Source organism: Poecilia latipinna, unplaced genomic scaffold (genome assembly GCF_001443285.1).
Source record: "Poecilia latipinna isolate Pla-1442-1.1 unplaced genomic scaffold, P_latipinna-1.0 Scaffold925, whole genome shotgun sequence".
In the NCBI taxonomy this organism is placed as follows: domain Eukaryota; kingdom Metazoa; phylum Chordata; class Actinopteri; order Cyprinodontiformes; family Poeciliidae; genus Poecilia; species Poecilia latipinna.
In genome coordinates this window covers 49,909-65,000 of record NW_015113541.1, presented here as the reverse complement: position 1 = coordinate 65,000, position 15,092 = coordinate 49,909, and the positions used below count along the sequence as shown (strand labels likewise).

The window sequence follows — 15,092 nt, the reverse complement described above, 5'->3', positions numbered from 1 at the left end:
TGTATATTAGAGTTAATGATTAATCGATTACTAAAGAAGTTGAAAAGTATTTCAATAATCGATTAATCATGATTATTCTGATTAATCACTTCAGTGCTAAGTTTATGCAAATGTTTCTCCTAGAAAAATTACCATGTTCCAAATCTATATAATCTGTTTGGCTCTTTAATTAAAAACAAAAAAAACAAACACTTGATTAATTGAGATTAATCCAATTAATCGTCCTCTTTCTTTGCCATGTGAATGTTGCACACTCTAATACTGCGATGGTGATGTATTTTGCGATATATTGTGCAGCCCTACAGTGAGGCATCAGGTGGGCTTTGAAATCCTTTAAACCCTCAAGCTAAATCGACTTAAAATCTGGATTATTTATGATTGCATTAAAGAAATAAACTATGGCAATAATTTAAAACTTGCAATTTGAAATTTCCAGTTTGAAGTTTTATTTTGTTACATAAAAATGTTATATTATTAATAATAATATGTTCTGGTTTGTCATCTTTCAGTTTGTATTCGGATATTTACAGTTAAAACCCAAACAGATGTTATGTGTGAAAGCTCTAATTAACATTTATTTCCCGTCACTTTTTCCACTGGCTGCCCTGTCGATTTTTATTATCTCTCTCCATGAAGCACATAAAACACGGCGCCACCTATAGCTGCTTTAAATTAACACCATGGGCTGTGGCCACATAAATACAACTATTGATGCTTTAAATGAATAGACTCCCATTTTTTTTTATTTATTGATGTAATAAGAGTCCCTCAGTTATCCTATCGGTGAAGAAAGAAGAGCCAATTATTTGAGTATCTTTAGGCTACCTTTATTAGCACATTGCTGAATAATGTATCTGCCTTTACTGCTTCATATCTACATTCAGTGGTGCCTCAGCATCTTTTTGTAGCCGTGTTAAGAGAGCTGTGTTCCTCTTCCCTGCTTTATATGATAATAGTCTCACAGTGCTATCATGGTAATGATGCTCGATCTGCTGCTTTTTGCTTTGAGCAGCAGCCAGAAAATGGAGAGCGAAGCATCCGGTGAAACGGAGGGAAAAAGTAAATCCATTATTCAGTGACACTCGGAAGCTGCTTTAACCACAGCAGGGATGATATTCAATCTGAGAGCTTTGTCTTTGCTTCTCCTTTCAGATTAATACAATCATTTGTGATCAGCTGAGAGAAAGTCAAAGACTTAAAGATTCGATTTAGTTTCATCCTTAAAACTTGAAAATATTTCTATATTTCATCATCTTCATTTTAAAAATCTCTCTGAGATGTTCTGATTAATATAAGGTCATAAGTTCAGAGTCCCTCAGACTTTTCATGTCAAATTATTTTTTTAATAATGAGGACTAGGATGGATGGATGGATGGATGGATGGATGGATGGATGGATGGATGGATGGATGGATGGATGGATGGAAGGATGGATGGATGGATGGATGGATGGATGGATGGATGGATGGATGGATGGATGGATAAACAGATGGATGGATGGATGGATGGATGGATGGATGGATAAACAGATGGATGGATGGATGGATAAACAGATAGATAGATGGATGGATGGATGGATGGATGGATAAACAGATGGATGGATGGATGGATAAACAGATAGATGGATGGATGGATGGATGGATAGATAAACAGATGGATGGATGGATGGATAAACAGATAGATGGATGGATGGATGGATGGATGGATAAACAGATGGATGGATGGATAAACAGATGGATGGATGGATGGATGGATAAACAGATGGATGGATGGATGGATAAACAGATGGATGGATGGATGGATAAACAGATAGATGGATGCTGAGTGAATGTGGTTAGATCTTTAACCATTTTTATGTCTGAATAATCCCGTTGCCATGGCGCCTGGAGGATCTTCCTGAACTTACTGGACCAGCTGAACAGCATCTTTTACAGTAACAATCAGAGTTCTCTCTTAAATTCTGGATGTTTCTCTCACTTAGTTAGACTTCGGTCCAGAACTGGGTCGGTCCCAGTCCCACTCACCCGGTCCATCTTCCGGCGGAGTTCCCTCATGCTGCCGTCCCACTCCTGGCGCTCCCGGTCGAAGCGGTCCTGGAGCTCCGCCCTCTCGCGGCTCCACCTCTTCTCTCCGTGCTGCAGCCTCCAGCGCAGGTCCAGAGACTCGCTGTGACTCTGGGCCAGCAGGCGCCGGTGCTCCTCGCGTTCCTTGGTCAGGGCCCACTCCGCCTCTCCTCCAGCAGCCTCCTCTTCGCCTCCCTGAGCTTCACCTCGCACCTTTTCACCTGCCTCCTCCTCCAGCTGCTCAGACCAAACACACAGACAACTGGGGTAAAGAAATATGACACCTGAGGCAGGAAGATGTTTGGCTAAAGACCTGAGAATGTTGCTGTTTTGTTCAGAGTGAAGACTAAAACTAGGACTGAAATGATTAATAGTGATTAATCGATAACTTAAATAATCGTCAAACAATTTAGTAGTCGATTAATCATTAACTGACTCAAAAAAAGGCAATTTTGTTGAAACAACATATTCTGAGCTGGAATTAAGCCAAAGCTATGCCATATGTTATATAAGGATTTTAGCTTAATCCGATTCAAATTCTGTAAAAAAAAACATAATAATAATAATCTAATTTTAACTATAACTGAATTGATTAATGGGACTAACTGGATTATTCATGATTAACCCATTATTGAAATAATCAACCAGTAATTGATTAATCAGTAATTGGAGAGTACAGACTCAAAAAAGGGAATTTGCTGAAAGAACAACATATTCAGAGCAGTCATTAAGTCAAAACTGTATAAAAAAAAACATACATACAGTTCGCATTAAAGATAAAAAAAATCTTTGACTTTAAATATGCTCACTCCAGAAGTCCTCAGGTGAGAATGTGGTATGTTGTTACATTTTATGCAATAGAAATATTTTCTAATTTCTAAAAGGAATTGAATTGTTTATTTGCATATTTTAAAGCATTTCTAATACTATATGAAATATGTTTAGTGGTTAAAAGTCGTGGTTGCTTTGAAGCAATCTGATTGGCTGACAGGCTTTAGCTTCACGCTACACTGCCCCCTATGGGTGAGGCATATTAAAACCACTCTCTGAGGCAGGTTTGAATGGATTCATGTGGATGAAAACGTTTCTGAAACTGATCCTGTGTGTACAATAATATTCTTTAAACGATGTGGCGGAGTTTTGTTTTTATAAATATATTTGTACATGTGGAGAAGCCCTGTGAACCGTTCCAACACGTGATGAAAGTTATTTTTGCTCTTTGTTATTTTCTTTCTGCTTTTGTTCATGCTAAAAGCTGGTCTTAATCTGTTCCAGGGGAAAAAATGCACAACAGGTTTTAGATTAAAACAACCAACATACAGTCTGTTGGGTTGTGACTTCTGTTACTTTGTTCATTTCAGACAAAACACAAACATTGTTCTCCTGAATTTGTCTTATAATCTGTCTTCTCCTGAGAAAGAGAAATGCTGAATGAAGGACTCAAAGGTCCTGCAGAAATCTTCAAAGCTGCAGAACAAAAAGAAGGGTGCAACTTCTCGTATTTTTGTGATCTTCAGAGAAGCTTTGATCCGCCAGCAGAATGGTACAAACCAGAACGAAGGGTTTCTGCGATGTGAGGAGCATCTCAAGGCCGCTTGCATAACTTTCACAACTGTTTGCCCTGTTTATGCTGCAGCTATAAAACTCTGTGAGGCTTTTCAAACAAGCCAGAGGTCAAACTGGACCTTATGTTCACATCTAAGCACACAGGTGAGGGCCGATTTTAATTTCCCTTCCGTTCTGCTGAGCTGCATAATCATGATGGGTAAAAAGAACATTTCCAACAGCTTAATCAGAACGAAGCAGCCCGGAGCGAGCGAGCGAGCGACCCGACATTATCAGATGAAACTAAGCACATTAGTTCTCAGAGCAGCCCTCAGCAACCTCTGCACTGTGGGGGGATTGAACCGTGTAAGAGCTGCGCGGATTAGAAGCGCGAGAGTTAAAAAGATAATCTTCTTCCTATAGCTGAAACCTCCTAATTGGTTCCAAAAGCTGCATTTTCCCGATTTTTAATCAGATAAAGCTTAGAAGAGGCTCCGCTCTGACACGGCGAGCTTCAGATTGGATCGTTGAACGCTTTGGCCTGATGGAGAACATGTCCTCCAGCTGACTGTGAGCTGCAACTCTACAGAAGGTCGAGTTGCCAGATCGATTTAATGTGGCTTCAGTCCTTTCTGGGCTTTTCTTTCCCAACCAATTACGCAAAATTCACTTTTTGGATGGTTTTTGTATTTGGGCCTCAACTGCTTTTGAAAACAGTCCAAGAATTTAAAAAACAACAACCAGCCATTTAAAAAATACCTGCGGAACGTAAATCAGCAAGGCGGTTACCTAGCAACCCCAGAGAAGTCAAGCCCGTTACCTAGCAACCTGAGCGGGACTCCAGGACGTTCGGTTAGCAAATTTAAACCAAATAAGAAAATAGACATTTATCATCTAAAACGCAATAACAGCTTTTCTTTAGAGTATGCTTGATCATTGTTTTCGGATTAACCAATTAATAATTGGATAGCAAAAGGAGCATCATAGAAGATTTATTTTTATTTTTTGACAGAATTTGAATTGGGTGTAGGCCAATCAATTAACCGCAAGATACACAAGCTCATTAATTTCCATTTGCATGATTTATCATTTCTCTCTCTCTTCCTATAAAAACCAGTCTTCATTCTGGTGCAGCAAACAACTTTATGATTTATAAATTTAGAAGACTTTATAATTAATTTTATCTGTGGTTTCTGTTGTTTCGTTTATTTATTTTGGATATTTAAAATGTCTTCCAGTTCCAGCGATAAATGTTAATTAGAATTTAAAGTTTATTGAAAATGTGCACTTGTGGACCATTACATTACTTGAAATTAGTCTCAAAACAATGTTATTATTTATAAATAAAATTCATTTTTTTTATAGTTGGGTAAAGCTAAAATTAGCACTTGAGGAGTTGTGGATAGAGCATATCAAGGTTTTTTTTTTATCTTAAATGCAAAATGTCCTCAGCAACAATATTTAAATCAAAATTAGGTTTATTTTTAATAACGCATGCAGCGAGTTCAGATTTGGCCGTCACGCCTGGAAGAGGCAACATGTTTCCTGTCCTCTAACTGTTTACTGAAAGAGCAGCTTTTTTCCACCAGATTGCTGAGCTCCTGTAAAGGTGGGCAGTGAGACGCCATCTGTACCTGGGCGGCCTGGCACTTCATCTCTGTCCACTTGACCTCCCAGGCGGCCTTGTCGTTGGCGTATGCTTGCTGCAGTTGGCACCGCCTCATCTGCTCCTCCCTCAGCTCGTCTCGAAACTCCTCCAGGAGCGATCGCAGGGCCTGCAGCACTCGCCTGTTCTCACCAAACTGCAAACAGACAACCAACACTTTCATTATTTTAAAAATAAAACAGCAACATTTCTCACAGGAAACCTGCATAAATATTTAGACACAGAAGGGCATAAAATAATGCCAGAAATCCTTTGAAATCTCAGAGTTACACTGTAATAAAAGCTGAAATATGATTTATTAGAACGGAGCAGCTTGGCTCAGCGGAGGGTTTTGCTTGTGGTGGTCCTCCTGTGGAGAGCACTCAGTTCCTGGGAAACCAGTTGTCACCTGGAGGTGTCACTACAGGGCTGCTGGCTCTGTCAGCCTATTCAGAAAAATTTAAAATGAGCTGAGGTGCAGTGAAGGCTAAATTTAAATGGCTGGTAGTTAGTATTTTCCAGCCGTTTTATAGCACAGTCAAGTAACTGTTTTCTTTCAGTTGTTATAAAATACATCAAACATGATTTAAAAGAAATCTGACGCCTTGAAATTAGGCCTCTGTCTCTTTAAGAAGCTCCTGCTCTTTTCGACACTTTCGTCTTACAACAATGCTCCTCCATTAAGCCGTTTGAAACCTTTCATAGGAGGGTTGGACTGAGAATCAGCTCATATAATGAGCTCAGCAGATCTGCAGTTCCACCAGTTGTTTGCTAATTGCTGCAGCCACTAGTCTGGAGGAGCAGACTGGGGGAATAACAGGAGATTGGCTGCTTCAAACAGCAAGTCAAGACAACTTCTTTCAAATGAATGAGAATGAATGGCTCTCCTGGATTGGCAGTTTTCCAAACTCCAACTAATAGCACATCAACCAGCATTGCATTTCAGCTTCGCAAGACATGTTTTATTCCTAACACTTCATAAATGCTCCATAAAAAATGCTCCTACAGAAAAATCTGTGAATGTACAACATTTGGTGCAACATACTACAGCTTGCACATACTGTAGTTACCCAACAGAACATTGTACGGGTAAAATGGAAAACTACCCACAGGACCATGAAGTCAGATCTCACGAAAAATCCTCTTCATGATGTGAAGAGGAAAAAAAATCAAAAGCTTTTACAAAGTTAAGCACTTCAGGATGATTAATAATGCATCCAGACTGCCTACATGTACAGGTTTTACGTTACAGACAGGTAAAGTGGGCGACTGGGGCCTAAAAGCAGATCTCTAAGAGAGCTGAATACAGACAGAATCCTGAAAACACGTCGGCTTCTTTAAACATCACATTTAACTGAGGCTCCAGGATTTGATTTTGGTCTCAATAAGAGCAGAAAACTGGGTTTATTCAACAAATCTGGTGCTTCTAACCAGCTAAGTGGGTCAGACTCTGCTTATTGTGCCAGAGAGCTGTAACCAGAAGCATCTGAATATTTTTTTTACATAGAGAATAAAGTACAACTGCAGAGCACAAAAACCATTGATTCACCAATTTCAGATGAAAGGATGACATTTACATTTCAGAACAAGTTAAATTTTCAGGATTAAGTGCAGCCATGTTTCTAAATTGGCTTAATCCGACCCAATTTCACCACAGTTTCCGTTTAACTTCATCTGAGCTGAATATCTCATTTAAATTTTGTGACTTTAACACAGATTGAACTCTGCAGTTAAGCTTTTTCTAATTTGCAGTAACAAAACATGGGTTTGTGATGTTGAACCGAGCAGTAGATTCGGTTCAATATGGGACGAAGTTGTAACATTTGTTACATTTTCAGCAGGTGTGGTTCTCTTTCACAATGAACTGAGTCAAACCAAACCCTTTGAAAAATCTGTTGCACCACATGTCCATTTTAGCTGAAAAGTTATACTTTGTTTTAATTGACCAATTTATGTATGTATTTATTTAACTTCAGTTTTTTAATTTCTTCATTCTACTTTGAAGATTGCAAGACCTTAACTCCAACACTGTCAATGTGGTTATTCTTTATTTTTATTATAATATTGTGATATTTGTCATTGTGTTAAAGACTCCAATGTACGTTACTGTTATTTGTTTGAAATAAAGTAAAAGACAAAGTTCATAGATGTGTGACGTCCATGGGAACTACATATTTAATGTCCAGTGATATAAAACGTGAGCGTAGCAGCTGGTAAGCGGGTCGGTACCTGTCTCTGGTGCTGCAGGTGCTGGTCAGGGGGCAGCAGAGGGACGGCGGGTCCAGCTTCAGGGACGTCCCCCGGCGTTTGTGCTAAACTCGGCCTGTCGTCTCGTTCTGCCTCCGTCGGCTCCACCGTCACTCCCATCTCTGGGAAACCCTCCAGCTTCTCCAACTGGAACAGATGAGCGAGTCAGGAACAACCGCGCTCTGATTCATGCACTCCGTTCTGTTTTCATAGCAACACTTCCTGCCACAGATTGGCAGCTTTTCCGAACATTTACAGTGAAGAAGAAGACAGGCAGTCACTGTTGAGTCTGGAGGAAAACACACAGGACTCATATTCTGGACATTTACACACACACACACACGTGGACTTAGGTGGAGTAAATCTGGCAGGAATTAAACTGGGAAGGAAAGCAATACTTTCTGAAACTGTACAGTAATTCATGCATTTCAGATAAAAACTAAAACTCAAACAGGCCACTCTCTACATGGCAGTTATAGCTTATAAAAGCTTATAAACGGCATCTGCTGGTTTCAGCAAGTCAAATTTAAGACATGGACACAAAATCTTACCAAGTATTTTTGATCTAGTTTCTAGATGTCTTAGTACACTTGAAATAAAACAAAACTAACAAAAGTAATTTTTCAGAGGAGCTTGTTGTTTTAAGTCAATAATTCCTTAATATTGAATAAATAAAAGTACGAGTTCCATTGGTAGATTATCTCACTTTTAACAAGACATTTTTCCCATAAGTGAAGCCAAAAGCTAAACTAAAAAGAAAAAAAAACTTGTTGATAAAAGACAAATACTTTGTGTTGTATCTAACTTTTTCATTTTAAGAAGATTTTAATTTGCTAAAGGCAACCTATTATGCAAAATTCTAATTTTTTCATGTTAACACTTCCAATTGGGCTTCTAAAAACAACCAAAGTGACTAAAAGAAAAAAACATCCAGCTGTTTTAGTATCTAAAAAATAAGCTGATTCAAAAACCTACAGATTGTTGAGTCATAATAGACTGGGCACTCCTTCGTTACCTAGCAACCCCAGCGAAGCCCACACTGTTACCTAGCAACCCAAATTGATCTCCAGCTTGTGTGGTCAGCTAGTTTCACCGCTATACAGTGGCTGCTTGAAAGGAAAATTACTTGCTGCATTCTTGTTGGTTGTGCAGGAGGCTCTACTTCTGCTTTTCAAAGATGTGCGCCTATATAATTGCACATCTGTTAGCAGCCATTTTCACGTGTGAGTGTGAACATTGACTTGGGTCATGGCCAGCAGCAACTTATTTGGGTTTAAAGTGACAAGACGTCCTAAAACAGCTCAAGATGGGCAGAACTGACCAGACTAAAATTTCATATCTAAAACTGATTTTGTCCAGAAAAATGTAATGGACATGTTTTGTTTAAGACTACCCTAACCTGTTCAAGGAATTCTTCAAGTAGTTCAATGTCTCATATCTATGCTTTTATTTTGAAGTGCTTCCTTTTATTTTGAAGGAGGTTTATTCCGTCTATTTTCTTCTTCTTGACGTTCGTCAGCTGATCTGTTTTCTGTTTACTGTTGAGCCCGGTGCCACAGTCATTGATGATGTGAGTAGAGGTATCAGTCATGTGACATGAATAGATGGATGCTAATTATCACTACTGACACAGTCGTTTAGCTGCTGGTATGTTTCTACAGTTTTGTTAATGTCTGTTTTATTCTTAATGTGGTTGATTTTTATTAAAACTATCTAGCATTTAACCGTTAGTTTTTGAGCTTTGACCAGTTAGAGCTAGATTGATTCCAAGTTTTGCATCATTTAATTTTAAACAGCCCTTATCGCAGAGGGAATTAATGCTGATGTTTTTTACTTGCTTGTGAATTGTTATATTGACATTTTTTGCAAAATTAATTTTAAACCATTATTTATTATTTCTGTGTTTTCAGAAACTGTTCCAATTTCTTTGCACCGTTGACATAATTCTTCAGGAAACCTATTTAAGCACCTGATGACCAGCGTGCTTTCTGACCGAAGCCCTGCAGTGGTCAGTTAAGAAAATCCAGCAATAGAGGTCAAAATCCTCAACAAATGGTCCCTCGAGCCGGAGAACTGACTGCTACAGAATGTCATCAGAGGAAAACACAGCAACCCATCCTCATACTGATGTACGAGAGCGTCATGCAAGGCAACACCGTACACCTAAGCATCTAGAGGAGTACATCCTTGCCTACAACCCTCATAGGCCTGCTCTGTCCTCCCCCCTTTGATCACAGAGAGCACAAGGAGCAGATGAGTGCCTCACGTAGCTCTACCCCTGGTGACCCACTGAGCACCACGTCACTCAGACAACTCGTTGAGTCCATTTATAGGACTGAGGAGGAAGAAAAGGTGGAAATAGCTGAAATCACTCAAAAACTCCATCAGTATGAACATCAACAGCGTCGTCGCCAAAATCTACGGGAGCACATCACATCATTCCTACAGGAGGAAGAAGAGAATGAGGAGACTCACAAAATTAAAGGTGTCACACCCATTCAAGTACGAGTACAGTCCTCACTCCACACCCTCAACTTCAGCAGAAAGACAGCTGCGCAGCAGCTCAGGCTAAATGGTGCATTGGAAACCCTCGTCCTGCGCACAGTGCGGACAGATGTCACACACCTCCCAGGATCAAAGGTTAACTTTGAGATCTCCTCCAAAGACAGCCCACAGAAGCGGTTCAAAGTACAGGGAGCCTTTACAGCAGCAGGTCTGGACTAAGTGGAACAAACCTACCCCATACGGACACTTCAAAAACGATATTCCCACCTTCGAGGAATACCCCTGAAGTCATTCAACAAAGTACAGCCATTAGTGTTACTTGGCTTGGATCATGTGCACCTCATCATTTGAGCCAATCCGCAAAGGATCCAAAGGATTGCCCTTGGATGGGCCCTGCAAGGAGCAGAAAAGGGTGTGTCAGACCAAACATCAGTGCAACAGCGCCTTTTCACTTCATTCGTCAGCCCAGAAGACCTTCTATATCAAAATTTGGAGAGGTCAAGACAACTTGATGTCCTACCTTTCCGAAAGGACTCACGAGAGGACCAAGATGCCATGAATCTTCTGGAAACAAAAACCCGTGTGTCGGAAATCCAAGCACTAACTGACCGTCAGGCTTGGCGGTACATTGACAGCCCAAACAATCCTGCTGATGATAACAAGGGGAAAACCACTGCTGGAAGTAGCAGAACCTGGTCGCTGGAGTCAAGGATCTCCATTTCTTAAACAGAGTGCTGAAAACTGGCCAAAGAAACCAGAGCAAACAGCAACAGTGGGCTCATCTGAATTAAAAGGTATCACTTTCTGCTGCTTCACAGCTGTAGAACCCACAGCTTCATCCCTGATGCTACCTAGTATAATTCATGGAAAGAACTAGTGGAAGCCATGCGACAAGCTCATGGGGCGGCAACAGAAACAGTAAATTGGAGAACCCAAGCGTTATTGGGTCCAGCAACTAATTGTGCTGGACCCAAGGCACCCGGCAGTAAAACTTCTCATCAAAGACATGGACGAAGATTTACTACATCCAGGCACCGAACGAGTCTATGCTGAATTAAAAAGACAGTACTGAATCTTGTGAGGATGACAGGCAATCCGACACCACCAACTCAACTGCTCCACCTGTCGACGCTGGAGGGCTCAACCAAAGGTGCCCCAGATGGCAGATCTGCCTCCACAACGTCTCAGGCTTCTCTGTCCACCCTTCTATTCGGCTAGCATGAACTGCTTTTGACTTTACCTGGTGAAGATGGGTAGACGGACAGAGAAGCGTTGGGGTGTTATTTTCAAATGCCTCACAACCCGAGCGGTCCACTTAGAACTCCTGAACTCTATGAATGTGGATGCATTCTTCCTTGCTCTTTGCCGATTTGTTTCCAGACGAGGTCGACCAAAGGAAGTGCTATCAGACTGTGGTACTAACTGCTGAGGTGCTGAACGAGAACTCTGGGAGGCATTTGAAGCCATGGAACCACAACTGAAAGATCAACTGATAGAATACCAGACTGACTTTAAATTCAACCCACTGAATTCTGAGTTCTCCCCACTTGGGTGGAGCATGGGAACGGGAAATACATTCGATTAAATCTGGCCTCCAAGTTTCAGTCGGCAATCAATCAGTTTCAGAAGATGTTCTCTATACGGTTCAGGTGGAAGTAGAGGGAATCTTAAATTCAAAGCCACTAGGGTACGTGTCGGCTGATGTAGCCGATTTGGACCCCATCACTCCAAACATCCTCCTGATGGACGACAGGATGCCACTCTGCCTCCAGTGACCTACGCTCCAGGCAGTATCGGGTAAAGTAGATGGCGACACTGTCAGGCACTAGTGGATCAGTTTTGGCTCCAATTCATAAAGAACTACTTGCCGAACCTCCAGACCCATCAGAAGTGGCAAACATCATTGAAGAACATCACTGTGGACTCTGTCGTGCTAATCATTGACCCATCACTTCCGAAAGCTCAATGGCCCATCGGGAGAATTGTTAAGACTGTTACTAGTCCAGACGGATGCATCAGAACAGCAGAAGTCAAGGTCAAAGACAAAGTCTACATGAGACCAGTTGCTCGACCCATGGAGCTTCCTGTACGTCAGGATGACATGAAAGAGACTTGAAGAATCTCTGGGTTTACACATTTACACGTAAATGTGGGGGCGGCTGTTAGTAATCCTTCAAGTAGTTCAACGTCTCATATCTATGCTTTTATTTTGAAGTGCTTCCTTTTATTTTGAAGGAGGTTTATTCCGTCTATTTTCTTCTTCTTGACGTTCGTCAGCTGATCTGTTTTCTGTTTACTGTTGAGCCCGGTGCCACAGTCATTGATGATGTGAGTAGAGGTATCAGTCATGTGACATGAATAGATGAATGCTAATTATCACTACTGACATGTTGCTGGTATGTTTCTACAGTTTTGTTAATGTCTGTTTTATTCTTAATGTGGTTGATTTTTATTAAAACTATCTAGCATTTAACCGTTAGTTTTTGAGCTTTGACCAGTTAGAGCTAGATTGATTCCAAGTTTTGCATCATTTAATTTTAAACAGCCCTTATCGCAGAGGGAATTAATGCTGATGTTTTTTACTTGCTTGTGAATTGTTATATTGACATTTTTTGCAAAATTAATTTTAAACCATTATTTATTATTTCTGTGTTTTCAGAAACTGTTCCAATTTCTTTGCACCGTTGACATAATTCTTCAGGAAACCTATTTAAGCACCTGATGACCAGCGTGCTTTCTGACCGAAGCCCTGCAGTGGTCAGTTAAGAAAATCCAGCAATAGAGGTCAAAATCCTCAACACATACATTCCTTAAGATCATTAAATCAATGCTGCAGTTTTAACTACAGCACTCGGTTTTCCATCGACAGAGATTTAAACAGCAAAGGTCAAACTTTGCTGAAGGCTGTAATCTCCAGGAAATCCTCTGAACAAAAAGCAAAATGAAACACAACATGAATCTCAAAGATTGCGGCTCCAATCAACCAGAAACCAGGGAGGATAACGAGCAGAAGTGGAACATCGACTGCAGAGTCGACGAGTCAAACAGTAAATGAGAGACTCAATCAAGCCTGGGAGCCACTCGGCTGTCAGACCTGCAGGTACACGAGTCCCTGTGGAGACAAAATATCTCCACCACTGCAAACAACTCAGGATGAGAAGCTCGGTTTTTATCGTCTTTACTGCCTTGGTTTTAATAACCTGCAATCTGACAGACTTTAGAAATAATCTGCACTGAAATCAAGAAACACGTCCTAAAGTAACAAAGTCAGTGACTTTTTATAAAGTGTATGAAAATATCTGGTTTCAGTTGTCAACTATGCTTTCCAAATTTAGGCTTTTAATCAAGGGTGAGATTGCACTTTATCTCAAAACTGTGAAGTTTGAATATGAAGTACTTTCAAGAACTATGTACAAAATTCAAGCACTTTCCAAACCTGGAAAACACCAAATTTAAGCACCATGAAATTCACTCAGTTGATTGATCATTAAGGTAAATAGTCTGAAACCTGCAGCAGACAGATAACCGTCTTTGTTTGTATTTTTGAGAGCGGCAGCTGCGTCACTCACGTCGGGAGCGGCAGTCTCGTCTCCAGAGTCGCCCTTGCAGCCGAGCCTCCAGTGCAGCAGGATTCCCCTGAGCTTCATGTAGAAGATGATGGTGTTGCGTCTGAACAGGCGCACCTCTTGCTGCAGCAGCGCTCGCTCCTGAGCCCAGGGCGCCTCGTGGCTCTGGAGGCCCTGAAGCTCCAGGCCTTCACGCTGCGTCTCCAGGCGTAAACGCTGCTCCCCCTGCCACAGAAAAACATGTCGATTTGTACAGATTATTAAGCTAAAATCGTGATTAGAATATAAACACATATACCTATCTGCATTTGATTCTTCAACTAAGCACTAATAGCCTCAATTTATGGGTTTCAACAGCTGTGCTAAATGTCATTTAAATATTAAAAAAATATTTAGACAACTGCACCACCCACCAAATAAAACCAGGCAAACTAAATTCAAAAGCCTTTACTGGCTCAGAAAAACAGTGAGTATCGTAGAAAAAAAGCAGTTTTACCAAATTTAATAATTAATTCCTCTCCTGCACATTAAAGTGTTTGTTATTATTTACGTGCAAAAAGCTCAACCTGCACAAAGTGGAATGAAGTCTTCCTTAAAGCCTTGCTTTGTCCAACTAAGGTCCAAATCTCTGCTGTGATGTCATGACGTACCTGAGGCAGGTTGCTGCCAGGCTCCTCCGATCCTCCTCTCATCCGTCGTTCGTGATCCAGACGAAACTGAACCTCAGCAGCCGCCGTGTCCCGATGCTGAACCCACAACAGCACAAAAAGAAAAACTTTTATTAAGATCCATGCAAAGGTTTTACCACAATCCAAGTTGTGGTAAAATGAGGATTTTCCTGCTGATTTTATTTGTTGTTGTTCGTTTATTCACTGCAAAAGAAACCACCAGTTGAACTTGTCAGATAACTTGTTGAAGATGCTTCAATTAGCTTTACTAAAGTATTTGGTACTGTGCTGTTTTTAAAGACATGTGCATCTCAGTTAATTAAAATACCACTGAACACTTAAAGCTAATATTTGGTGGCATTATAATTTTTGAGAATTTAATTTCAGAAATTTTTGAGAATTTTTTTTTTTTTTTTTAGAAATTTGCAATTTTTTTCTCAAAAATATCTGGTTTAAAATTTTCTTTTTCTTTTTGGAAAATTTCAGAGAATTTTTTGGCTCAAACTACTTTCTCTTTTTTTTCTATCTACAATAGCCCTAATATGGTGGTAGATTAGATTTTAATTTTTAAAAATGACTAAAAATGTGTGATTAAACAATTTATTAGATATTTAAAAAATTATCTTCTTCCATCCCTCCAGCTTTCTTGGGCCCCTATATGCCTGTAAGTGGACCTCCAGGCACCCATGCCCCCCACCTTGAAAAACACTAACTGAATAGTTTTCAGAGAAACTGAATTTTGGGCATTAATTAGCAGTAACCCATATATGAAAGTATTTTCTTATGCAATTTTCTTTTTTTAGATGCACATAAATGTATTTCTAATCAATGTTGTAGGTTGAATAATGCAGCTT

The 15,092-nt window shown here is 40.2% G+C and overlaps 1 protein-coding gene across 6 annotated transcripts in view; it reads right to left on the bottom strand.

Annotated features, from left to right (window-relative positions):
- The window catches only part of mtcl1 (microtubule crosslinking factor 1), a 76,240-nt gene that overhangs the window by 20,867 nt on the left and 40,281 nt on the right, over window positions 1-15,092 (bottom strand). For 5 of the 6 annotated variants that reach the window (XM_015049074.1, XM_015049077.1, XM_015049078.1 and 2 more), the window contains 5 exons: window positions 14,221-14,316; window positions 13,574-13,795; window positions 7,482-7,646; window positions 5,242-5,409; window positions 2,024-2,299 (listed from right to left, as the gene is read on the bottom strand). In XM_015049074.1, the coding sequence (XP_014904560.1) occupies window positions 2,024-2,299; window positions 5,242-5,409; window positions 7,482-7,646; window positions 13,574-13,795; window positions 14,221-14,316 (927 nt within the window). The remainder of the gene's footprint in view (window positions 1-2,023; window positions 2,300-5,241; window positions 5,410-7,481; window positions 7,647-13,573; window positions 13,796-14,220; window positions 14,317-15,092) is intronic. The other variant, XM_015049075.1, reaches the window with a different exon arrangement.